We start from the raw sequence: 25,603 nt of genomic DNA, 5'->3' as shown, positions 1-25,603 counted from the left end.
AAAAAGAAAAAAAAAGTGAAAAACAAATTTAAAGGGCCCATGTCTGTTTTCACAGAGTAGGGCAAAGAGGGTGAATCTGGAGTTGAGAGGCAACAACAGATGGATAACTGGCACAGTCCACCCTTTGATAATTCCGCTTCTGTAAGCATTCTTCTAAACATATTGGAGTTCCCCAACAACAACCAAACAATGCTATATTTCTACCTAAGAAGAAAGATAACTTACAAGTGAAATTCTTACCTTTTCCTCAAAATGAGGAAATACACAGTCCCAAAAGTCATTGTATCCACCATCATTGGCTATGTTACTCTTCATATTCAGTCATAGTCACATTAAATATTTAGTTATCTAAAGACTAAATCATAAAGTTCACTTTTAGCAACTTGTTTTATTTTATAAAATAGAAATGTGAAGGAGAGACTATATATATATGTGTGTGTGTGTGTGTGTGTGTATCTCAAGCAAATTGAAACTATGCAAAGCTATTATGATCCTTATTTCTATAATTGGTCACAAGACCATAATTGACATCTGTGATTTTGTTCTACCCATTCCCCATTTTTCCCTGCCCTCAGCTAGAATCTCAGCTAGCTAGAATTTTACCCAGTGGAGTGACCTGATCCAAACATAAAAGATTGATTCCTCAGTCATTTTGCTATTAGTATGGATATTTTCTACAGACCTATCTATTTGATCAGTCATGCTTTTTTTCATCTGTAGTTAATGTGTTGTTAAACTTTTTAATTGAATTCTTACTTTTGATTATGGTAGTTTTCAATACTAGATTTTCCATTATTTTTTTCAAATTTTCAGTTACTTGTTACAGTTTTCAATTAACTGCCATAAATCTTATATTTTATCTTCTTGAACTTAGTAATCATATGCCTTTTATAGTGTGCATCTGATAATATCAATTATTGGAATATCTTTGAGTCTATTCCTGTTGCTTCTTATTTTGCTGTATTTTGATATGCCTAGTTATCTTTGATTATGCTAGACATTTTATTTAAAAATTATTGATAGGAAATAATTTGAGGCCTAGGAAAACATTAACTGTCTTTAGAGAATATCATATATCTTTTGTTTGGAGACTTGGCATGCTAGCAGTCCTAGCATCACCATGAGCCATTTTAAGTCTTACAGAGTTTTCTGCTGGCTGGATGACTCATAGCTGGGCTACAGTCTAGGTAAGAGCTGGTTTACTTCTGGTACATCCTTAGTCTAATGGCAAGCATTGTGTCTCAAGTCAAAGTGTTATGTTGTTTATTTGAACCCCTACATCTTGAGGGCCATTGCCTTCAACTTTTGACCACTTGAGATTGCCGAATTGCCTTTTTGAAGTCTCCTTTAAATAGGCAAATCTCTCCAGGGCAAAAGCAGTTCTGAATGCCTTGCTCCTCTTAAAGAATTTGCAATTTCTGGATCTTGGCTTGGTAGATTTTGTCATTGTGTTTCTTATAAGATTTTAAAATCTTGAGCTTTTTAAGTTGTCTTTTGCTAATTTGAAGTCTATGTGATCTGATATGAGAATGGGTACTCCAGATTTCTTTTGGTTTCTATTAGCATGGAATATTGTTTTCCATCCCTTCACCTTGAATCTGAATGAGTCTTTGTGGGTTAGATGTGTTTCCTGGAGACAGCAGATACTTGGCTTGTATTTTTTTATTCATTCAGCCAGCCTATGTCTCTTGAGTGGGAAGTTCAAGCCATTCACATTTATTGAAAGAATTGATAGATGGGGTGGATTTCTGTTCATCCTGTTGAGTAGAATTTTATTGCTGTTTTACCTGTTTAGCCATTGTGGTATCTGGGCTCTGACTTTTAACTTTTGGGTGATTTTACACTGGTGGGTGTCTTATTGTTCTGATCCGTATATAATGTAGTTCTCATGACTTCCTGCAGGCCAAGTCTGGTCTTGACAAATTTCCTCAGTGTTTACTTGTCTGAGGAAGTCTTTATTTCTCCCTCATAAGAAACTTAGTTTTGCAGGATGCAAAATTCTAGGCTGGCCATTACTGTGTTTGAGGAGACTAAGAATGGGGCCCCAGTCCAGTCCCTTCTGGCTTGTAAGGTCTCAGTTGAGAAGTCTGCAGTTAGTCAGATGGGTTTTCCTTTGTAAATTACCTGATGCTTTGCCTTAAAGCTTGTAGGGGTGCGTCTTTCATGTTTACTTTGGCCAGTGTGATGACTGTGTGTCATGGTGATTGCTGCTTCATGATGAATCTCCCAGGAGTCCTTTGGGCTTCTTATACCTGGATATCTAGATTTTTAGCAAGGCCAGGGCAATTTTCCTCAATTATTCCCTCAAATAGGTTTTCCAACTCTTGTGTATTTCCTCTTTGGCCTCAGAGGTACCTATGATTGTTATGTTAGGCCTCTTTACATAATCTCATATGTCTTGTTGGTTTTGTTCCTTCCTCTTATTTCTCGTTTCTTTCTCTTTGACTGACTTGTTTACTTCAAGTTGTTTTCAAGCTCTGAGATTCTTCTGCCTGATCTAGTCTATTCTTAAGGCTTTCCACTGTGTTTTGTATTTCTTTGAATGAATTTTTAATTTCCAGAAGTCCTTTTTTTTTTAATAATTTGATTTCTTTAGTAAATTTTTCATTCATTTCCTGTATTGTTTTTGTGGCTTCCTTGTGTTGGGTTTCTATTTTCTCTTATATTTCACGGAGTTTCCTTATAATCCATATTTGAAATTCTTTATCTGTCATTTCAATCTTTTCATTTTAATTGGTATCCATTGGTAAGGAGTTATTTTTTTCTTTTGGGGCTGTCTTTTCTACTCTGATTTTTCATGTTTCCAGAGTTCTTTTGCTGATTCTTTCTTATCTGGCCTCTTGGTTGAGACCTGGGGGTATGAGGGCTGGCTTATGGGCCTGTCACAGAGTCCCCAAAGATCAGTCCCTAAGCATGCCGGGGAAAGGTGTGCTGGTCCTGACTTGCCTATGGGGAGTTCTTGCAGGTTAGGTATACCTCTCAGGTTACCTCTGACCTGCTGTCTTTACCTCTTTCAACACTGTGTAGTGAGTTAGGACCCCCAGCTTAATCTCAGTGATGATGGGTAGTACTTACGAGAATGACTCAGCTGCTCCCTTTTTTCTTGAGTTGGTAGGAACTATGTTTAGCTATAGGGTTGTTCTCCCTGTCAGTGACTGATGGTTGTGTGGAAGAGTGAGCTGCTGAGATTGTCTTTTGTGCCCATGATTAGCTCTGGTCCCCTAGGTGGGGCGTATGAATGCTCCAAGCTTTAGAAGGGACCTTGTAGCTCCCAGGGGATTGCTTGATCTCTACTCCATCTGAGGTGGAGGAAGGAGCAAGACAAATCATAGCTGAATTCCAGGAGCCAGAGAGGCTTTGCAAAGACTTGGTGGATCTCAGAGGTTGCTTATCTGGCCACTGGAGGAGCTGCTGGTATGAAGTTCAGGGCAATCTCTCCAAGATGGGTAGGCTGTTCCTAATGGAGGTGCCTAATCTTTTGAGAGCTGGGGCTTCCATCCAGGCTCTTCTCACTCTTGTGCACTAGCACAGTTTCTCGGTGGGGTGGGGTGGGGTGGGGTGGGCACCTCCCTATTTTCTCCCTGTATCTTAACAGCACTCTCCCATCAGATCAATTCGCATGAATTCCCTCATTGCCCGTGATCAGCTCTTGGACTATTCCTCATTCTGTGTATCTGACACTCTAGTGTGCATCTTGTGGGAGGCTGGCAGGTGGGGGATCCCCAGTTGTGCACACTTGTTCCACCACAAGACCCCAAGTAGAGAGAGGTAGGCTTATTTGTCTGCAGGGTCCTCTGCCAGGGGCACTCTCCTGCCTCAGAGTAGTGACTGCTCACAAGTTTCTTGGCTCAGGTGTGTGTTAATGAATCCCACAATTGGGGTTCTCTGTTGCTTGCTGCACAGAAAGCCAATTACTGAGACACCGAGTATTACCAAGGGAGAAAGGATTTATTTCAGTGGACACACCTATCGGGAGGTGGGAGTTATGGACTACCTCAAATCTGCCTCCTCGATCAACAGGGTCAGGGGTTTTTTTGGAGGTGAAATGAATAATGTATGAGGGGAGCAAGCATCATTACATGTTTGGGGTGGAGGGCAGGGCACAAAGCGCAATGAGAAATCACGTTAGTGCATACATCCTGTAATCAAAAAATATTGAATAAGTCTCTCCCAGGGTGGGGATTAGGAGTTAATATGGGTTATTCTTTCAGTTTATGTGCAGGCTCAGTGGGTCTTTGCGCACAGTCTGTGGTGGAGTATCACTTGTCTTCTTCGGATAAATAGATGGGGTAAGGCTTTGTAGTTATCTCCTGACTGCAAGGTTGCTCTGCTGTTTCTGGGAAAGAAACTCAAAAGGGAATAAATGCATCAATGTAACAGAAAGTTACAAAGTGCTGGTCAGCAAATCTTACTGGCCTGGGACCTTGAAACATAAGTGAACTACAAGAAAAAAAGAAATAAAAACTATAAAAAATGTTTTCTTGCTTATGGAGGCAGTTACAGCTGCACTTTCTATTGTAATGAGTAGGGGAAGGGGCCTGTTCAGGTGGCATGCCCAAGGCTTTTGGTTGTCATGGGAACCACGGACTATGCTAATTTACTCCTAGTGCCTGCACCTCTATCCACTATTGTGGTTCTCTAGCCGGGGTGGTGGATGGGCACTCTCACAGATCCCCCTTCCTCAGTGCTCGTCCACACTCTCCTGCTGGATATGTCTGTGAGGGTTTCCTTACCTCCCATGTCCCAGACCAAGATCTCTCTCCTGCATCTCCCTGCACCACTCTCATGTCTGGGGGGTGGGGGGTACCAGTTCTGGTCTGCCTGTCTAAGCCACCAGTGTACCATCTTGAGACACACCTGTGGACAGGAAACTTGCAAATTGTGGCAGCCCTGATATCAGTGGTGGGCTCAGCTGGGAATACTCATCTGTTGTGGAGATGCAGCTGTTCCTGTGCTACTTGGTTCAGAGTGTTCTTGAGGCGGGGGGCCACAGCTACCATCTACCATTGCTCTCTGTAATGCCAAGATCGGAGGGGGTGCAGAGGAGGAAGTGTCTAGGTGTAAGATAACCAGCACTCCCATCTCTCATAGCACTCTCCTGAAAAGTGTCCCTTTTGAACACCCGAACTCCTGTGGATTGCTGGTTTACCCCATTATTCCCATTTAGCCTCTGTGCCTGGGTTCGTGGAAGGTAGAAGGCCTCCAAAATGTTTTATGTCCTGATGCTCACTGAAGGCACCTATGTGGGGCGGGGGAAGCCCCTCTTACCCTTTCACTGGGCTCCAGCCTCTCTGGGTTTGGCCTGCACCGCTGTCTTCTCTATCTTCTTTCTCAGCTTTGCAGTTTTTCTTAATTGAGTCTCTAGACATCTCTGTTGTCTCTCCCTATGATCCACACCTGAGCTATAACTGCTCTCCGCTTTCCTTAGTCCAACATTCTGTCTTCTCGCTGGGACAATCTGAAAAGCAATGTTGTTAGTTGGCCATCTTGGCACCTCTCCTCTTCCAAAAGTTTTTTCAAGCATGAATTAGTCCCTTTATTACCCAAAGTAAGTTTCAAAGATTATGAATATGTTGCATATAACGTTAACATTTCTGTCCTTTCTGTCAGCCCTGATTTAGGTAAATGAAATGTTTTTTTCTCCTAAGTTTTTAAGGCTCTGACCTTTCTGTCAGCCCTGATTTAGGTAAATGAAATGTTTTTTTCTCCTAAGTTTTAAAGGCTCTATACTATGAGGAAAATTTAATGTTATCTAAAAGTAGATAATGATCCTGATATCTATGTGTGTGTGTGTGTTTATGTGAATACATAAAGACCAATTGGCTGTGACATGTGTGTATGCATATACAAATACAGTATATACATGCTGAGTGGGAAGATATTTTAATTATTTAAAATATAGTCTTTTGTTGATAAAATAATTGAGCTGGAGGTAAGGAGAACAAAATGATGTAGAATTGAGATTTTTGTTTTAAATATTTTTAAATTCTGAAAATCTGAAGTTTTTTAAATTATCTTTTCCTTTTTTACATATAAAATAGAAGATATAAAGCCTTTTGATTTACCCTATTTTAAAAATTGATTAAGTTCTTAGACTAGATATAAAGTAGATAAGAGAAAATGATAATACATACAGGTAGCAGAACTCTGTAAAGTCTGGTGACAGCTATTGTAGCAATCCTGGTGCATGCAAATTGAATACAGCTAGCAAGGTGACTCCCCAAAGTAGGACATACATATACTGCTTCTCTATCCCATAGATCTGCATCTTCCAAAGTGCATTCAATCAATCTTCCTTCTTTTGCCTCAACCTAATTTTTGTGCAGATGATGTTTAACTTAATCTATTTTGCATCAACACTGAACCCATCACTACAATGTTCAATCTTTCGGTGTCTTTTTCTACTGTGTAAATTGAGACAGTCATAATATATCAAGATTTAAGGAAATCCAAAATAAATATCCTTTGAGATGTAGATAAAAATACAGCAATTTGAAATTGTCCTAAGTTATAAATAAATCCTTTTTTTGGCAATTGCTATGTCCCATTACTTTTTCTTAATGACTTTTAAATTTTCTTATGCTACTGTATTTCTTAAAGTTACTTTAAGGTAATTATTTTCATGATTTTGTTTTCTAGGTTAACAGAACCTTCTGGATATTTAACAGATGGTCCAATTAACTATAAGTATAAAACTAAATGTACATGGCTAATTGAAGGCTAGTAAGTATACACTTTGAGTTGAATTAATTTATTTTGTTCTAAAATGGTAAAGGTGATTGTACTAATGTTAAAGCATTAAAGTATAATGACTTTATAGTTGTATAGTTTATTTAGTTGTTTATTATTGGAAAACATTATTTACATTTTTACATGGAATTTACAACTGTTAGACATTACATTTAATATAAATTACAGTACCCTTTTGCTTGTGATAATAGTTATTTTTGATATATTTTGTTTTTGACTTATGTTATCGTGGTATTGAGTAGGCATTTTTTGCTTGTTTTACACATCTTGTAATGGAATTTGAAGATTCCATAGAAAGTATAAAAATATTTCATGCTGTGTTGTGCTATTAATTCATACTATTCAGCATTTTAATTCTAAGGATATTTTTAAAAGAACATTTTGTAGAAGAGGGAATTATTAATTTAGACGTACTTTTTAGTAAATAGGGCTTGAAACTGTATTTAAACATATTGTGCGTGGATCATAAATTAATTGATATGAATTTTTTTTAACCATTTTATGATTTTTAAGGACTGTATTTGGAATTTTTGTTGTTGTTTTAAAACTTAAAAACTATTAATTCTCTTCTATGTATCTATAGTCTCAGTCTATTTTTTAATATTAATAATATGCCATATTAAGACCTTTTGATTAAAATTTAAAGAACTTAGTGCCTTCACTAAGAGTTCTGTAGAAATGAGAATAGTTGCTTCTTGGGTGTCGAATTTTAAAAATCAACTTTATTCAAGTATAATTTGTATACAACAAAATGTACCTATTTTGAGAGTAATGTTCGATGAAAGTTTCAGTGATATATACAATATATGTAAATTCTACCTTAAGACATGACATTTTCTGTTGACTAAATTTTAGAAAATAATGATACATACATATGACCTGTTAATAGATTTTGAAAGTTTTATCTCAATTTTACAAATTAGATATAATGGTTGATCAATCTTTTACTCTGGTGATTTAAGGAGTTATAGCAAAATTGAAACACTTTGCCTAAAATTTCTTCATACTGTGCTTTGTATATTATATATTAATTTAAAAAATATTTTAATATTTTTTCCAGTCCAAATGCAGTGTTAAGATTAAGATTCAATCATTTTGCTACAGAATGTAGCTGGGATCATATGTATGTTTATGATGGAGATTCAATATATGCACCTTTAATAGCGGTACTTAGGTGAGTAATTATGTTTAATCAGTTTTAGAAAGGTAAGTATGTATAGTTTATTAATTTAAAATGTATTGATATGTACTCCAAAATAAATATGGTGTAGATATTGATGGTTAAATTTCAAAAATGATTATAATTGTATGTTTTGTGCTGTGACTGCCAATTTAAGTGTTTATATCATTATGTAAATATTGATTTAGCAGAAGTAAGTACTATACCCTATCGGAAATATATATTTCTTTATAAACATTCTTTATTCTCACTGTATTTAGTTTATTCCTTTAAAGTGGCTTGAATATGTTTTCAGAATGATCCAAATAGATTAGGGTGAGTTCTAGATGACCACAAATACACAAATGTATATTTTTAAATAGTTGTCTTTTTATTTTAGTGAAATGATGAAATTTTAAATTCTGCATAAGAGTTAATAAGTTGTGCTTTGTATAATGGTTAATAAAGATGGAATTTCTACCAATTCTCAAAATGTGGGAATTTTGTTTGCTTCAACATATTTCATTGTTAGTAGTTAAGTAGTCAGACTATTATTAATTTCTGAAATTACAGCATTTTAAATATCAGCTTAAAAATATTTTCTATGTATCTGTGTAACAGATTATTATAAAAATTTTGTGAATAGGAGAGAATTTGTTAGACATAGAAAAAATTATGTACATGTAGTATACATTTTGTATACAATTTAACTAACATGATTGTTGACCAGTTACTCATTACATTATTCTTTACTTTTGCTATTTGCATGATATTTCTTATATGTTGTATCATGGTTGAAAATTTAAGTGTAGATAAAAGCTTATTGTTCCCCTCAAACTTTTTTATTGCAATTTTTCTTTTTATTATTCATGTTGCAAATATTCCATTTTATCTGGGATGTGAACTATTGTTTTTTTTTTGACAAATGTGTAAGGAGTTGTATTTTTGAATGACTATTTCAAAGTGAACCCTTAGGATATTGCTATTGCTTAAAATACTTTTAGCACTTCATTTTTGAGTTGTTTAAACATTACAGAAAGTATAGCCACGACTAGCTCTTTATCTCAGGACAATAGATAGAAAATGGAGTGGAGCTTTGTGAATGAATACTTATGTTGTAAGAAAATTACAACATTGTTACAATTAGATAAGATCCTGGGTTCAAACATTTATTTTTAAACATGACTTTGCTATCTTTATTTTTATGACATTATTGACTGACCATCATTTAGATGTATGCCTTGTCATTTGTTTTTACAGTAGTTCCAATGACTTTGTATTATAATAAATGCTGATCCATTAACATTCTTACCAATCCTCTCCTGTTACTAAAGGAAGATAATTAGCAGGATGGGATTTAGTACATGGCTGTGAAGATGGAACTAGTGAATTTTCATTAGCAAATGTTCCTGTTAGCAATCCTGAGGAAGACAGAAAACTCATGTTTATTGAATATCTGCTTGATGTTAGGCACTGTGCTAGACAACTTAAACGTTATCTAATCCTCACAAATATCTTGTGGAGGAAATACTATTATCCCCATATTATAGTTGAGAAAATTGGGACTCAGAGAAACTATTTACTTTTAATGGATGGTAGAGCCAGGATTAGGACTTGAACCTCAGTCTCCTAATTTAAAAGCCTATGTACTTCACCTTGCTAAGAATTCAGAATCTAAATATATTTGAATTATTTCAGTTGTATAAGTATTTATTACTCTATAAACATTTGATAACTTACTCAATTCCAGAGGTTATCATAAACCTGGAGTAAGGAATGAGTAAGGAATGAGGCATAGGCCATTGCAGTGCCTTCTGTATCATCTCTTTAGCTAAATGATCTCGTGGCCCACCATGAGTCACCTCATTGGCATAAACTCTCATGAATAACAAAGATATTCCTATCACTGGGAAAATTCCAAGGATTTATTGGTTACATTCTAAGAACTAGGGACAAAAGCCAGACAAATTTAGTACAAAGTAGTCATGCACTAGGGATACATGGACATAGGTTTTTTGCACAGCATAATAAGTGTTATGATTAGGTTTTGAAAGAGTGCTATGAAATTTTTACAGAAATAACTTAATCCTTGATGGTAAGTTTCATCATGAGTACAAGAATGGTAGGCAGAGTATGGGGGCCAGATAGGGCATTCTAGGTAGAGAAAAACATATGTATAAAAGTATAGAAACATAAAAGAACATTATATTTTACAACAATAGTAAGAAGTTTTGAGTAACTTGATCACAGGAAATGTGAAGGGATACATAGGAACCAGATTACCCAATAAATAGCAATCAGTAACATCTACTGCATGCTCATTTTGTGCCAGGCAATATGCAAGAGTTCTTTATATGCAGTAATTCATTTAATCCTCACAATAATCCTTTAGGTACTATTATTGCCATTCTATAAATGGAGAATTGAGGCACAGAGAGATTGTGAGTGGCCCAAAGTCACCTAGCTGTTAAGTCAGAATATGAGTCCAGGTTATATAATTCTAGACCCTAATCCCTTAGGCACTGTAATATTGTGTCCTTGTACACCACAATAAAGAAATTGGACTTTTATTCTGTAGGCAAGACTTTTTAGAATGTAGGTAATAGGTTGGAATGGAGAAGTACTATATTTTTACTGTGTCTCAACAATTGTGTGCTGGACTTCGCCTTTGGAGTATCATATGAAGTAGTACTTTGAGGCCTAAAAAGATTTTATATTCCTGCAGAGAGTATCAGTCTATCATTGGCTCAATCTAAATTCAGGTATTGAGGTGGTTCATACCTAAGCTTCAGTGTAATCCGTTAGAGGGGCCTGACTTTCAGTAGTTCACTTTTATTTCTAGTTATTGGAGCCCCAGTTCAAAGTGAGGACCCTGGTTTCACTTTTTGTTTCCCTAGCTCTGTAAAACCCTTGAAAGTACTATTCAGTTTCTTAGCACTTCAAATCTTACTTCCAACTTTGAAGTCAGCAATGCCCAGATAGGAAATGGCATCAATGTCTGGGCATATCATCTTGTTAGCTCTCCAGGACCTTCAAGATGATTTTCTAAGATATATAATTTGTCATTTTATTAGTTGATGTCATTGGTACAAATTTCCTGGTGTTTGATATAATAAGTGGAAACCTTCTTTCATTTATTGCTTTGAAAATACTTAAAACAAGCAAGCAAATAAATCTGTTCTTTTTATTGGTTTCAGAGAGATCTGAGGCTAGCTGTATCTATTATGAGAATTGGGACTAGTGGTGCCTAAACATAAGTTTAACTCTGTCTAAAGGAATTGACTATTTTGAGTTGCATAATTTCTTTGTTAGCAGCTTTTCTTTTTCCTATTGCATGTTTTCACAGATTTATAGAGGGTAGAATAATATAGCTAAATGAAGATAAGTAACTGTCCCTGTGAACAAGTAGGCTTAAAAAGTACAAGTTAGTAAAAATTATCAACTTAGAATTCTTGCTTTTGAACATTTATATCACTCCTTTCCCCAAGGTAGTTTTCTCTTGTATGCATATGGTCTTAAGTGAGCAATATTCTATTTTGGAATGGTTATATATTGATGCAATTTGCATAACTATACAAAATTTTAAAGAAACAAAAAGTTTATATTTTTAAATTACCCAAAACACCTACATCAATATATTGAAAATGTACAACTTTAATTAGAGTGTCATTGTAATCACTCAGGGAAGTCTTCATTTTGGCTTTGTCAGAGTTTGCAACCAATGGGACAAAGTAAAAGGTATAAAATCACTTGTTAAGAGTAGCAAGGTGGCTTTAAGTGAGGTTTTATATACGAGTTAAGTAAAAGAGCATCCTGCAGTGTTATGTCAGGATAGATAGCAAGACCAAAGGGAGAGATGGGACATTGCAGTCCAAATAGTGATATGGAAAATAAAGGAGTGCAGTGTCATGAGAATAGATGTTAGTATATTGGCAGCAGTAATAGAACTAATTGGGTGAGAAATAGATAGGGGCTTATTTTAGATTTATTCTCCTTCTAGTTGCCCATTCTAATGTATATGAATTAATGATCCTGTTAAGAATATTTTTGAGTAGATTTTATATGGTTAATAGTCATATGTAAGTTGATACACACAGTGTTTAATTTTGTTCTCTTTTAGTGGTTTGATAGTCCCTGAAATAAGGGGAAATGAAACCGTGCCTGAAGTTGTTACAACATCTGGCTATGCACTGTTACATTTTTTTAGCGATGCAGCATATAACCTAACTGGTTTCAATATTTTCTATTCGTAAGTATTTTTTAAAGATCGTCTTTAATGATTCTTATAGTTTGACTTAAAAGAGTTTATTCTTTATTTTTATAAATGTCTTATATACCAGGAGCAGGCTAGTGTGTTAAATTTCAAATTGGTATATATGATCCCTTCTTAAGTGACATAAAATCTTTATGTGCTACAAAATGCTATCAAGCCTAGGATAATCTCTGAGAACATTATGGTAGCAAATTAAGTTTGGTTGAAAATTAATTACAAAATTTAAAATTAATTGTTGGCAAATGATTAATTAAACACATACAAACTAGTATAACTTTACTGATAGCAACAGATATGGGAGATTGTAGGGAGTCCTTAACTGCCTTTCTGTGCTCTAAGGTAATTTCACTTGTAATTTGAAGAGGGATATAAGAGCTCAGTTTGCATAGTACTTCTCTATTGCAGATTCTGTACTGGATGTTATATATACATTATGTCATTTAATTCCCTTCACAACAATTCTGTCAAGTGCATTTTTTTCTCATTTACACTGGAGGAAATTGAAGCTTAAGGGATAATTTAAATGGCTATACCACTATCTTTTCTGGAATAAGAAAAACTATTCATTGGGAATTTATGACATGTTTGACACTTTATATAGATTTTTATGTAGAAGTCCAACGGTGAACAGGAATGGCCAGAGAGGAACTGTATATGTTAATTTTTTTCTTTTCTTCATGAATGTAGAAATTGATAACCAGGGGGTTTTTCATCAAGAATAAGATATTCCAAATATCCTTGAATCAGCAATTTATTATAGGATTTATTTATAAAAGTAGATACATAAGCGTATACACAAAGGAGACTAAATATATAGTAAAATGTAGTCACTTAAAGAGTCTTAAAGCTAAATGTGATAAACATTCCTTTTCTAATGTAAGAATATATAGAGATAGCATACTCTTTAAATATTATACAACCAAGTTATATCTTGACTTCTAATATAGTTTGGTATTCATGAATTTAATTTATTTCTGTAAAATATATATTCAAAACATTTGAGTACTTAGGACTGTACAAAGCATTTTGCTTGGAACTGTATAGATCTTGCAGATATTGAGTGTATAGTCTTCGGATGTTTGGAGTCTTGGTAGCAAAGTAAATTCTCTGAATAAACTAAGACCAATTGCAAATAAATACTAACATAATTGCTTTAGAGTAAAAGGGTACAGAATAGAGAACTGAAATCACATTGTGAAATTGTGTTAAATTTATAAGCATATAAGATACAACATAAAAATTATAAAGTTTAAAAAATATCAACCAAAATTCGTTTTCAATTATCTTAAATTTGAATACATATTATATTTTACAGAATCAATTCTTGTCCTAACAATTGCTCTGGTCATGGGAAATGTACAACTAGTATCTCTGTTCCAAGTCAAGTATATTGTGAATGTGATAAATATTGGAAGGGGGAAGCTTGTGATATTCCTTACTGTAAAGCCAATTGCGGCAGTCCAGATCATGGTTACTGTGACCTAACAGGAGAAAAATTGTGTGTCTGCAATGATAGTTGGCAAGGTAAGCACATATGGTCTGATGGCTTTTGAAACATTGATTCATATATCTAATAGATTAATATACATTACGTACTCATTTGTTTTGTTATAGTTTACACACCCAAATCTCATGTATGAGCTTTAATTTCTAGAATGTTCTGAATAACAATCAACTTCTTAATAATCTGTTTTCTCACAAATAGAATTGGTAAAGATTTTGCCTATATGCTATTTCAAGGATTAAATTATATGTGAAACTCTTTGAATTGTAGGTATATGATCATTATGATTCTGTAATTCTTTGTTGAATCCCCCCAAATTTGATGAATTCACTGGATTCAACATGTGGAGCAGTCAAATTTGATTTATAAAGGTAACAAAAATGGTATATTACAAAAAGAAATGCACAAGGTACTCCAGTATATTAACGTATTTCTTAGGAAAGACTGACATCTTGTGGCTGTTTGAAAAAGAACATAGATTATTTTAAAAGACTTTTATTTAAAAGATAGGGTATTTTAACTGTCCATTGCAAAAATAAGATTCCTAGGAAAGAATTTCTAAAACAATTTCTAAACTTATCATCAAAGATTAACTTTAGATGTCAATGAAGAGTTTTTCCTTACTGTTGTATCTGGATATAAAATCATAAATTTCGTCATTGTGGAATTAAATTAAGAGATAGATCTAATTATCCATATACTTATCAACCCACAGCTTACTTTTTGCTGATTGTATTTACATATTGAGAGCTTCCTTTGTGACGATATATTAATCCTGTTGATAGAGGGAACTTTGAATAATTGGGTAACTAAAGGTACATGATCATGTGTTATTGTAGTATAGTGTAGCAAATAGTAGCAATATTTCCTATCAGACCTAAGTAAAGACCAAAAAGAATGTGCTCTGAGGTGTATTTGTTATTCTTGAGATGAAATTTTTTAAAAAAGTTATTGAGTATGCTAAGTACTTACTTGGAAAAATTATTTTGTATGAATGATGCCTGTTATCTCATTAAAATACTAGATATGCTGACTGTACAAAATATCAGTGATTTCTCATTAAACTGAAATTTGATTACCTAGTATGATTGTAACAGATACAAATTTCTAAATGTTATTTAATGCTGGGGATATTTTAAGTGGCTATTTTAATCATTTGTAGCTTTTCTTCCCCTCCAAAGTACCTTGAGATATAATTTAAAAAATTTCTATCTTGAAACTAAAATAACTTCTTTTTTTATGGAGGGAATGGTACATTAATATTATATTTAAGTTCAGGCCTAAGAAATAGAAGTACAGTTCATAGACACAGTGTTTTTCAAACTAGCCTTCAACTGCTATTAGTCTGCATCTCATTTCAATAGTCTTCAAAGCAAACGAGGAATACATTTGTATAACATTTTCTATCAACATCTCGCTTCCTTTTTTATTTAATTTATTAGTCCTTCTTTGAAATGCCTTATTTTATGGGGATCTTGTAATATAGGTCTGGTTCAAAGTATTATGTTTTGTTTTTCCGGCCTTTCTTTATTGGCCTTTTCATGTTCTGTTCTTTTCATTAGTAATGCCCCATATCATAACAATTCCTGAATCTAATATGTCTATAAGCAAATGGAAATAGGGAAGCAACTACTGGAAATATTTCACTGAAAAAGTAAAATATGTTCACTTTTAAAGCCGAATGGTAATATGAATAGTCTAAGAAATATATATGTTATAAATATACACACATACTTGTATATATACATATATTTTAAATTGAGAATAATGTGACAATACTTTATAAATTATAAAGCATATAGAAATCAGACAAATTTTTATACTATTAACAATTCTTAATAATTAGGGAATTGATCTCTGAATTGATCTGAGTATTTTGAGGGTAGAGGGTTTGGGAAATGAGAGTGTGTGCTATTTTCAAGACAAATGATGTGCAGGTTATTTATTTTGTGCCTCAAACTTGATCCTGATTGTGTATTTAAGGAAGCATAGGCAAATGTATGTGGGATTGTGATGAAAACTATTAGGGAGAAAATGATGTTTTTATTTCAGATATATGGAATGGGGAGAAATCAGTGAGACATAAAGAAGAGACAGATTTGCTTCTAAATGAATGGAACTCAAAGACCTAGAGATGTTTAAAAAAGAGGGCTGCAGAAACAATCTTTATAAGATTAAAAATCTGTCATTTTTAATGTGTGTTATTTGCAACTGGATTCTTTCATTTAGAATAACACATTGTTGTTACACCCATTATAATTTATCCTTTGATGTTGGTTGACTTTACTTATTCTGTTTGGCTCTATGGTAGTATATATTTTTAATAAATGAGCATCACCCTCTAGACACTAGGATTTTATTAAGTAAACACAGAGGAAAAGCCTATTTTTACAGTAAGTCTTAGGTTGCCTTCCTAACATTTCTCTCAGACTTGTCCCACCTGGTCTTTGTTTTCTTTAGTTTTTTAATAAAGTACCTATAAGACTTCTGCTCAGCCATCACTTTGTTCTTCAGTGCTACCCACCCCCCAACTTTCTTATCTTTTCCTTTCCTTTCTCTTCTGTCTTCACTTCTCTTCTCTTTTCCTCCCCTTTCTCTCCCTTCCTTCCTTCCTTCTTTCCTTTTTTCTTTTCTTACCTTGCTATGTTGCCCAGGCTGGACCCGAACTCCTGGGCACAAGCGATCCTCCCGCTTCAGCCTCCTCAGTAGCTGGGGCTACAGACACACACCATAATTCTTTCTTAACCATCTGCTTTTACCTTTTTACTGTTTGAGACATTTTTCCAAATTTCGTAGGAGTATCTGTTAAGGATAGTGGCACCATTAAAGCCAACTGTTCCCCATTTCCTATAGAAAGCACTTACAAAAACCCAAAGCTGAAATAGTAAAGTATATAGAAAATGCTAAATTTGAGAAGCACACAAATTTATTGTATAATGTTTAATTTGTCATAATGTATAGTTGTCAAAGATAATTAGGTATTAAATAGATTACTAAAAGTATAGGGACCTGTATGGACTCATCTGCAGAAGCAGATTTTGAAAAAATAGACTTCATTTTTTTTTTACAGCAATGTTAGGTTCACAGCAAAATTGAGCAGAAGGCATAGAGATTTCCCATATATCCCCTGTCCCAATCCAATACATGCACAGCCTCCCTCGTTATCAACATCCCCTACCAGAATGGAACATTTGTTACTATTGATGAGCCTACGTTGACACATTATTATCAACCAAAGTCATAGTTTACTTAGGGTTTACTCTTGGTGCTGGACATTCTATGGGTTTGTACAAATGTATCATGACATGTATCCACTATTATCATATCATATAGAATAGTTTCTGTAAACTAAAAATCCCCTGTGCTCTGCCTATTTATCCTTCCCACCTCCAACCCCTGGCTACCATAGATCTTTTTACTGTCTCCATAGTTTTGTCTTTTCTCAAATGTCATACAGTTGGAATCATAAGGTATGTAGCTTTTTCTGACAGGCTTCTTTCACTTCATAATATGCATTTAGGTTTCTTCCTTATCTTTTCATGGCTTGATAGCTAATTTATCTTTTGTTGGAGACTAAGACCCTCCACATTCCAACAACTTGTCCTGACTTGTCCTACGCACAGGCCTCACCCCGGAAAATAGCCTAAGACGAAAATAGCTCCCAGCCCCCCAGCTATAGTTCCGAGAAGAATGCATTCCATGCCATGCTTGCTCCAGGGCATGCTACCTGCAATTGTTCCCAACCCCCTGCCAGGTTGGGGTTGAGTGATCCATCACAAACAGCTTCCGGTGCCATTGGGATGCTGATTGGGGCTGATTAGCCCACAGGAAAGCCTCATCATTCCCTCACTCTATTTTTCTGTTTCTACTTCCTTGTTTCTGTATATAAAACCTACTAAAAATCCAAGTAAAGTAGACCTTGACAACCCTTTGCTTGGTCTCGTTTCTTTCTCTCGCCCATCTCTTTCAGGCACGGTCCCCCTCGCCCCGGCGAGTAACAGAAGGTCCTGCTAACAGAAGGTCCTGCGGGCCGAGACAATCTTTGGCACTGAATAATATTCCATTGTATGGATGTACCAGAGTATATCCATTCACCTACTGAAGGATGTCTTGGTTGCTTCTGTGACATTTTTCACTTAATAAAATTTGTTTAAATTTTAATAAGCCACATGGAGGAAAAAGGCAACTTTGAGAAGCATTGATCTCTTAAGATACTTCCAAACATTGGGATAGATGAAGAATTTTTAAAAGCCATTAAAATTGAGACATGACAAATTGAATTTATGTTCATATGTAAAGACTGTAAATATAATAGTAATTTTCAACATTGACTCCAAGGTGTGTGGTATTCTCCTCACCAACTCCCTTAATCAGAGTGGTTCCAGGTTTCTCTCTTAGATATAACTTTAAACAATCTGAATGATGAGGGGTCTTTGGTTGTAAGCAATAGAAACAGTTTGGCTTACTTGAGCAGAAAAAGTAGTTATTGGAAAATATAGCAAAGATCACTGTCTCCCAGCATTCATTCTTTCCTTCATTTCAGTAATAGAATTCATCGAGTTTCATTTTCAGTTCAGTATAAGTACTTCCAGCTGCATACCACATTTCTTACCTTCCCTTGCAGCTAGTATGGCTATTACTAAGTTTTGGTCAGTAGGATGTGAGTGGAAATGCCGTGTGCAAATATTAGATACACATGAACATAAATTCATTGATTTTAATGTCTTTTAAAATGGAATGTGAGTATAGATATTTTATTGAATTAATATATCAGAAATATTAGTTGGCTAGTATAGTGATATGTAGACATTCAATTATATTAATAGATGGTTTAGAAGAGTAATACTCCAATAAATTGTGTCATTTAATTGATATATAAAACATAATTCTAAATATTGAGAGAGAACCAATTTGAGCATTTTAAATATTATTTTATTCAAATTTTGGTTCTTGGAACCTTGATCTTATATTTTGTTTTAATCCTTTAGTTTTAGATTTTAACATTTGCCATTGGGTGGCAGTATTGACTACCAAAAAATGCACTTAAAACTATGGTGTTATTGAAGTTTGTAAAAACTTGATAATTTTGTTTGATTTAGAAAAATGTGAAATCTTTCAACTAAAAATTGTATTTTACCTAAAGCGTTTTTTTCTGGGTTAATCATACAACATTTTTAGGGCATAATTAGTTATATTAGGATAGTGTGTATCCTAATATATATGTACACAAATACGTATACGTACACATGAGATGATGGGTTGCCTTGAAGAAATTCACAAAGTAGTTTACATTTTACTTTAGAAATTTGTTAATAATGAACATGTTCTGTCTATTTTATCTATCTTAACTTTGCAGAGAGACAAGTGTCAGATAATACACTCCATTAAATTTTTCCCACTTAACAAAAACAGTACATTTGATTTTTTATAAGAGCCAGTAAAATTAAGAATTTTTATTTCTAACCGACTTGAAACATTAGCTATTTAAAAATAAAAGTAGTGTTGAGAATATATATGTTACAACCCATTTTCATGAATGCATTTATTAATATTTATTTTTGCTCATTCATATAGAAATTTTTTTGAGCTTCTATTACGTGCTAGGCACTGTTCTAGGTATTTGAGATCAATTATGGAACAAGGAAGACAAAGATTCTTGTGGAACTTACATTCAAGCTAGGATAGACAGACCATAAATGATTAACATAAATTATATAGTATGTTTGAAGGTGATAAGTACAATGGAAAAATAAAATAAAACAGAGAAAGAAAGATAAATAGATCAGGGGATTCAATTTAAAATATGATGGCATGATTAGGCCTTCTTGAGAAAGTAGTATTTGAGCAAAGACTTAAAGCAAATGAGGGAGTTCAGCCATATAGATATCTAGGGGAAGAACATTCCAGGCAGAGAGAACAGTCAGTGGAAACACCATAAAGCAGGAGGATGCTTTGTGTGCTTGAGGACCAGCAAAAAGACCAGTGTGGCTAGAATTGAATTACTGAGCAGGTGATTACTCAGATATGAACTCAGAGAAGTTACAGAGCAAGGGAGGTGGTTGGGGATATGGAGTTCAAGGGGTGTTGGGAGTGATGGAGATATGTGAAGTATGGAGCTAAATCAGCTAAGTCTTAGGTTAGTAGGCCATTATATGATTTTTTAAAAACATTTTTGCCTTTACTATTATTAAGATTTAAATTTTCCAGTAATCAACCACTCCCTAAGAGAAAATCTTGTAATTTTCAGGGTTTTGTTTTTAGGGAACTTTGGAACCCACAGAGACTCAATAGCAAGTATGTTTCTACAAATAAAAAAAATTTTTTAAAAATATTTTTAGATTTAGATTTTAAATTTTAAAGTCTTCAAATCATTTTTATTTATTGACTTCCATTTGTCATTTTTTATGTTTTTTTAAAAATTTCAGAACATTATGGGGGTACAAAAATTTTGGTTATATGAATTACTTTTATACAGTTTGAGTCGAAGTTGTATACAGTTTATACTGTACTTTTACATAGTTTGAGTCAATGCACCCAGACAGTGTGCATTGTACCCATTAGGTGTGAATTTACTCATCCCCTCTTGCCCCCTCCCACCTGCTTGAGTTCCATTGAATTTTACTACCATATGTACACATGAGTGTTGATCATTTAGTTTTAATAGGAAGTACATGTGGTGTTTGTTTTTCTGTTCTTGTGATACTTCACTTAGGAGGATGGTCTCCAGTTCCATCTACATTGTTACAAAAGGTATTGGTTTACCATTTTTTATGGGTGAGTAATACTCCATGGTATACATATACCAGATTTTATTAATCCACTAAGTGTAAATACCCAGTAGTGGGATTGCTAGATGCAATGGTTAGGTCTATTTTTAGATCTTTGTGTAGGGTACTGACATATATTTTCCTAGTTTAAGAATTAAAGTTAATGAGTAATGTACATGTTCTGCCCAGAGCCTTTGAAAGTAATCTGTTCCAGACAGGCTCCCTGTGATAAACAAAGGTGTTGCCTAGAGGCATAACAAAGGACCTGAGCAGCAACTAGCAAGAGCAGCCCCACCCCACGGCACTGGGGATCTGGAGGCCACATGATAAACATATTGTTCCTGTGATTGCTGTGTACACCCCATAAGATGGCTGGTTAGTCAATGATGGGTAAGACCCCTCAAGGGAGGGGCGACCTAAGCCATGCACAGTCGCCGGAGTTCAGCTGAAGATCTTAGGGGGTCACCCTAAGAGAAGCTGGGGATGAGAAATGCCCCCTGTGGCTCACCTTGCCCATCCTTGCTAATCTTGGTCCTTTATCTATGCCTAGTGCCTAGAGCAACCACCTTGAGATTCTGAGTCAGGGGACGTCTGCTTCCCTAAGGCTATTCCAGAATTTATGGCTATTGCTGCCACGCCTGGGTGGTTACTTACAAGGAACTAACTTTAAATCTTTCAGAGTATAAAAATAAAATGGATCTGGTGTATTTTTACTCGAGTCAACTGTTTGTATGTGTGTCTGTGTTTTTCTTTGTATTCTGCACATTTGTGTTTTATGTTCTGTGTTCATCCTCCATCCTGCAAACAGGCCACGACATCTTTTTGTTTCTCCACACTACTTTCCATAGAAATTGAACTAGTTTGCATTCCCACCAACAGTGTATAAGTGTTCCTTTCCTTCCACATCCACACCAGCATCTGTTGTTTTGGGACTTTTTGATAAAAGCCATTCTCATTGGAGTTAGGTGATATCTCCTTTTGGTTTTGATTTGCATTTCCCTGATGATTTGAGATGTTGAGCATTTTTTCATATGCTTATTGGCCATTAGTCTATCTTCTTTTGAAAAGCTTCTGTTTATGTCTTTTGCTCACTTTTTAATGGGGTTGTTTGATGTTTTCTTGCTGATTTGCTTGAGTTCTTTGTAGATTCTGGTTATTAGCCATTTATTGGATGTATAGTGTGCAAATATTTTCTCATTCTGTAGGTTGTCTATTCACTCTGTTGATTATTTCCTTAGCTGTGCAGAAATTTTTCAATTTGTCCACTTCAGTACAGCGCTCACTGGCCGTGAAACCTTGCCCACAGCTGGCACTCATAGTCTGCACGATAGTTTGTGCTGTGCATTGACTATGAATCTGTTTTGCTCTTGTGTGATGAGGAAGGCTTTAAAGCACTGAAAGCTTGTTTTACTTTACGGGTAGCTTTACTTGTAATGTAAATCAGAATAGGTAACATATACATATATGTTTTCATTACGTTATTTTTAAATGTTCACAATTTTATTTGATAAATGAAAAATTAGAAAAGTCAATTCAAAATTATGGTTTTATTTCATTCATATTATAAAGAAATAAGGCAAGGTTTTGAATATTACGATACATTTTATTCTGTGGTATGATAAATTTCGAAGCATGGGGCTACACATAGGCCAACATTACATTGTTTACAATAGTATCTAGTACAATGCCTTTTATTATTTTTTGAGCATACAATACATCTTCTTAATGGATTTTTCCTTTTTGTTTTATCACTATTGTAAAGTGCTAGAAAATGTCTTTCTCTAAAATGGATGAGATTTTCTAATGCAGTACAAGGGTTGTATTGCCTCGATTCAGAATACTGTTGTAGAAGTTTTGTTATTAACCCTAAAGTCAAGGCTCAGCTGTGCGCCTTCATATCACGGCTGTTGGCTGAAGTCAATGCTTGGCTGTGCACGTTCATCTGTGGCTATCGATTACGGTCGACGCTTGTACCAAAGTGGTTAATCAGGTCCCATTTATTTATTTTTGTTGGTGGTGTGATTGCCTTTGTGGTCTTCTTCATAAATTCTTTGCCTACGCTGATATCTGTAAGAGTTTTTCCAACCTCTTGTAGAATTCTTACAGCTTCATGCCTTAGGTTTAAGTCTGTTATACATCATGAATTAATTTTTGTGAGAGGTGAAAGGTGTGGATCCTGTTTCATTTTTCTGCATTGGCTATCCAATTTTCCTAGCACAATTTATTGAATAGGGATTCTCTCCCCCAGCATTTTTGTCTGTTTTGTCAAAGATCAGATGGCAATGTGAGGATGGTTTATATCTGGGTTCTCTGTTCTGATTCATTGGTCTATGTCTCTGTTCTTCTATGTCTCTGTTCTTGTGCCAGTATAATGCTGTTTTGGTTACTATAGCCTCGTAATATAGCTTGAAGTATGGTAAAGTGATGCCTCCCAATTCAATCTTTTTGCTTAAGATTGCTTTGGCTATTGGTGCTCCTTTCTGGTTTCATACGAAACATAGAATTATTTTTTGTAGATCTCATCGTACAGATTTTGACAATTTCCCTAAATGAAATGGGAGAGGCATTGAAGGATTTTGAGCAAAAGATCAATGCGATCTGGCTTAGTTTTTATAAGGTTCTTATTGGCTTCTGAGAACAGACTGTGGGAGCAGTGTACCTAGTTAAGAGACTACTGGTATAATCTAGGTGAGGGACAATTGTAGTGTGGACAGGTTGGTAGTAGTGGAAGGTGGGGGTAATTGCTTGAATACTTAATGTAATTTTATAGTAGGGTTAATAGGAATTGCTGATGAATTGAATGTGGGGGATGAGAGAAAGAAGAGTCAAAGATAACTTTAAGGCTTTTGGCTTGAACAAATGAGAAGATGGAATTGTTATCAACTGATATGAGGAAGATTTTTAGGAGAAAGATTAGTCTGATTTTGGTATGTCAAGTTTGAAAGTTTCAGTTTTTTTTTTGAGACAGGGTCTGGCTCTCCTGCCCAGAATGTAGTGGCATCATCATAGCTCACTGCAGTCTACAACTCCTGGGCTCACGCAATATTCCTGCCTCAGTCTCCTGATTAGCTGGGACTATAGGCATGCATCACCACTCCTGGATAAGTTTTTACATTTTTGTAGAGAGGGGATCTTGCTATTGCTCAGGCTGGTCTTGAATTCCTGGGTTCAAGCCTCAGTCTCCAAAAGTGCTGGGATTATAGGCATGAACCACTGTGCCTGGCTTGAGATGTCTTTTAGAAATCCAAAGGGAGATATTGAGGAGGCCATTGGATATATAGATCTGGAGTTTGATGGAGAGAGGTCTATACTATATTTATGTGTGTGTGTGTGTGTGTGTTTATCTATCTATCTATATATAGATAGGAAGATAGATATTTGGAGGTTGTTGGTTTAAGAATGTTAAATTGGACTCAATTGATGGTACATAAAACCATGAGATTAGGCCGGGCGCTGTGGCTCACGCCTGTAATCCTAGCTCTTGGGAGGCCGAGGCGGGCAGATTGCTCAAGGTCAGGAGTTCAAAACCAGCCTGAGCAAGAGCGAGACCCCGTCTCTACTATAAATAGAAAGAAATTAATTGGCCAACTGATATATATATAAAAAATTAGCCGGGCATGGTGGCGCATGCCTGTAGTCCCAGCTACTCGGGAGGCTGAGGCAGAAGGATCACTCGAGCCCAGGAGTTTGAGGTTGCTGTAAGCTAGGCTGACGCCACGGCACTCACTCTAGCCTGGACAACAAAGTGAGACTCTGTCTCAAAAAAAAAAAAAAAAACAAAACAAAAAAAAAAAACCATGAGATTAGATGAGATTAATAGGAAAGTGAACAAAGAGAGAAAATAGAACCAAAGACTGAACTGTGGACCACAACAAAATTCATAAGAGTATTCTGTGCTAGGCATAGATATTTCTTCCTTAGATAAGCTTGCCTGTCTAAAGTTGAGATATTTACAACCATTTATTGTGTTGCCTCTGACCAGACATTGTAAGATAAACACATCCTGCTCTCAATCTAGCTAATTCTATATTTATCATTTTCAACTGATCAGGACCAATGTCTTAAATCTTTCTTAGGATTCTTTTTGTTTATTTGTTTTAAATAGTGTGTATTGCCTTTCCAATACCCTTAACATAGTTTATAGATTTTCTTTAGGGAATACTTTCTTAAACTGCTTAGGCAACAAAATACCAGACTGGGCCACTTAAACAACAGATAAAGTTATTTCTTACAGTTCTAAAGGCTAGAAGTCTGAGATCAGAGTGCCAGCATGGTTGGGTTCTGGTGAGGACCATCTTCCTGGCTTGCAGATGACTGTCGTTTTACTCTATCCTTACATGACAGAAAGAGGAAAAGAGAGAGAGAGAGAGAGAGAGAGAGTGAGCAAGCAAGCATGCAAGCTGAAGAAAGTGAAGCCAGCTGTAGAGAGCAAGCAAACCCTCTGGTCTCTTTTCATAAGGGCACTAATCCCTTCAAGAGAACCCCACCCATCTAAATCTAAATACTTCCCCCAAACCCCGCTGCCTTTTACCATCACATTGGGAGTTAGGGCTTCAACATATAAATTTTGAGGGAACACAAACATTTAGTCCATAACACATGATAATTCTTAAAGTAGATATTTCTTAAAGTTATTCCAATTTATGGAGGTATGGAGGAATTCTTCCCTATTGGCAATTAGAATTATCTTGGACAAGTCAGTTAACTTACCTGATTATCTGTTTCATTATTTTTACAGAGATATTATTTGCTTTTGTCTGAATCTTGGGATGACAACTAGATGAAAGTGATTGGTAATAGTAAGTGCCTTGCTGTATATGCATAACAGACTGATATTACAGAAACAGTGCCCTTTTTAGTATGCAGACATTTTGTAATAGCTTTTGATTTAGTAATTGCTTCTCTTTGCAGTCAGGTTTAATGCATTTTGTTAATCAATAAAAACTTGAATTTGTGAATAATATTTAGATATTAGGCATACTATTTATGTACTCTGTATTCTAGTATAATGATTACCACTTATACAATTCATTGTTTTATGAAATTAACATATTGTCAGAATAGTTGTGGACATTTAAAATATGCTAAAATTGAGACCTGGCCTTTGGAAATTGGTATTATGGGTCTAGAACATGTGTAGAATAGTTTGG

At 35.1% G+C, this 25,603-nt stretch overlaps 1 protein-coding gene across 2 annotated transcripts in view; it reads left to right on the top strand.

Annotated features, from left to right (window-relative positions):
• Positions 1-25,603, top strand: part of ATRNL1 (attractin like 1) — a 615,535-nt gene that overhangs the window by 21,766 nt on the left and 568,166 nt on the right. For both annotated transcript variants that reach the window (XM_012772753.2, XM_012772758.3), the window contains exons 2-5: positions 6,640-6,723; positions 7,811-7,924; positions 12,030-12,158; positions 13,498-13,706. In XM_012772753.2, the coding sequence (XP_012628207.1) occupies positions 6,640-6,723; positions 7,811-7,924; positions 12,030-12,158; positions 13,498-13,706 (536 nt within the window). The remainder of the gene's footprint in view (positions 1-6,639; positions 6,724-7,810; positions 7,925-12,029; positions 12,159-13,497; positions 13,707-25,603) is intronic.

Source organism: Microcebus murinus, chromosome 14, assembly GCF_040939455.1.
Source record: "Microcebus murinus isolate Inina chromosome 14, M.murinus_Inina_mat1.0, whole genome shotgun sequence".
NCBI lineage: Eukaryota > Metazoa > Chordata > Mammalia > Primates > Cheirogaleidae > Microcebus > Microcebus murinus.
Note: the sequence above shows the minus strand (reverse complement) of the source record. Positions and strands in the feature narration are given on the sequence as shown.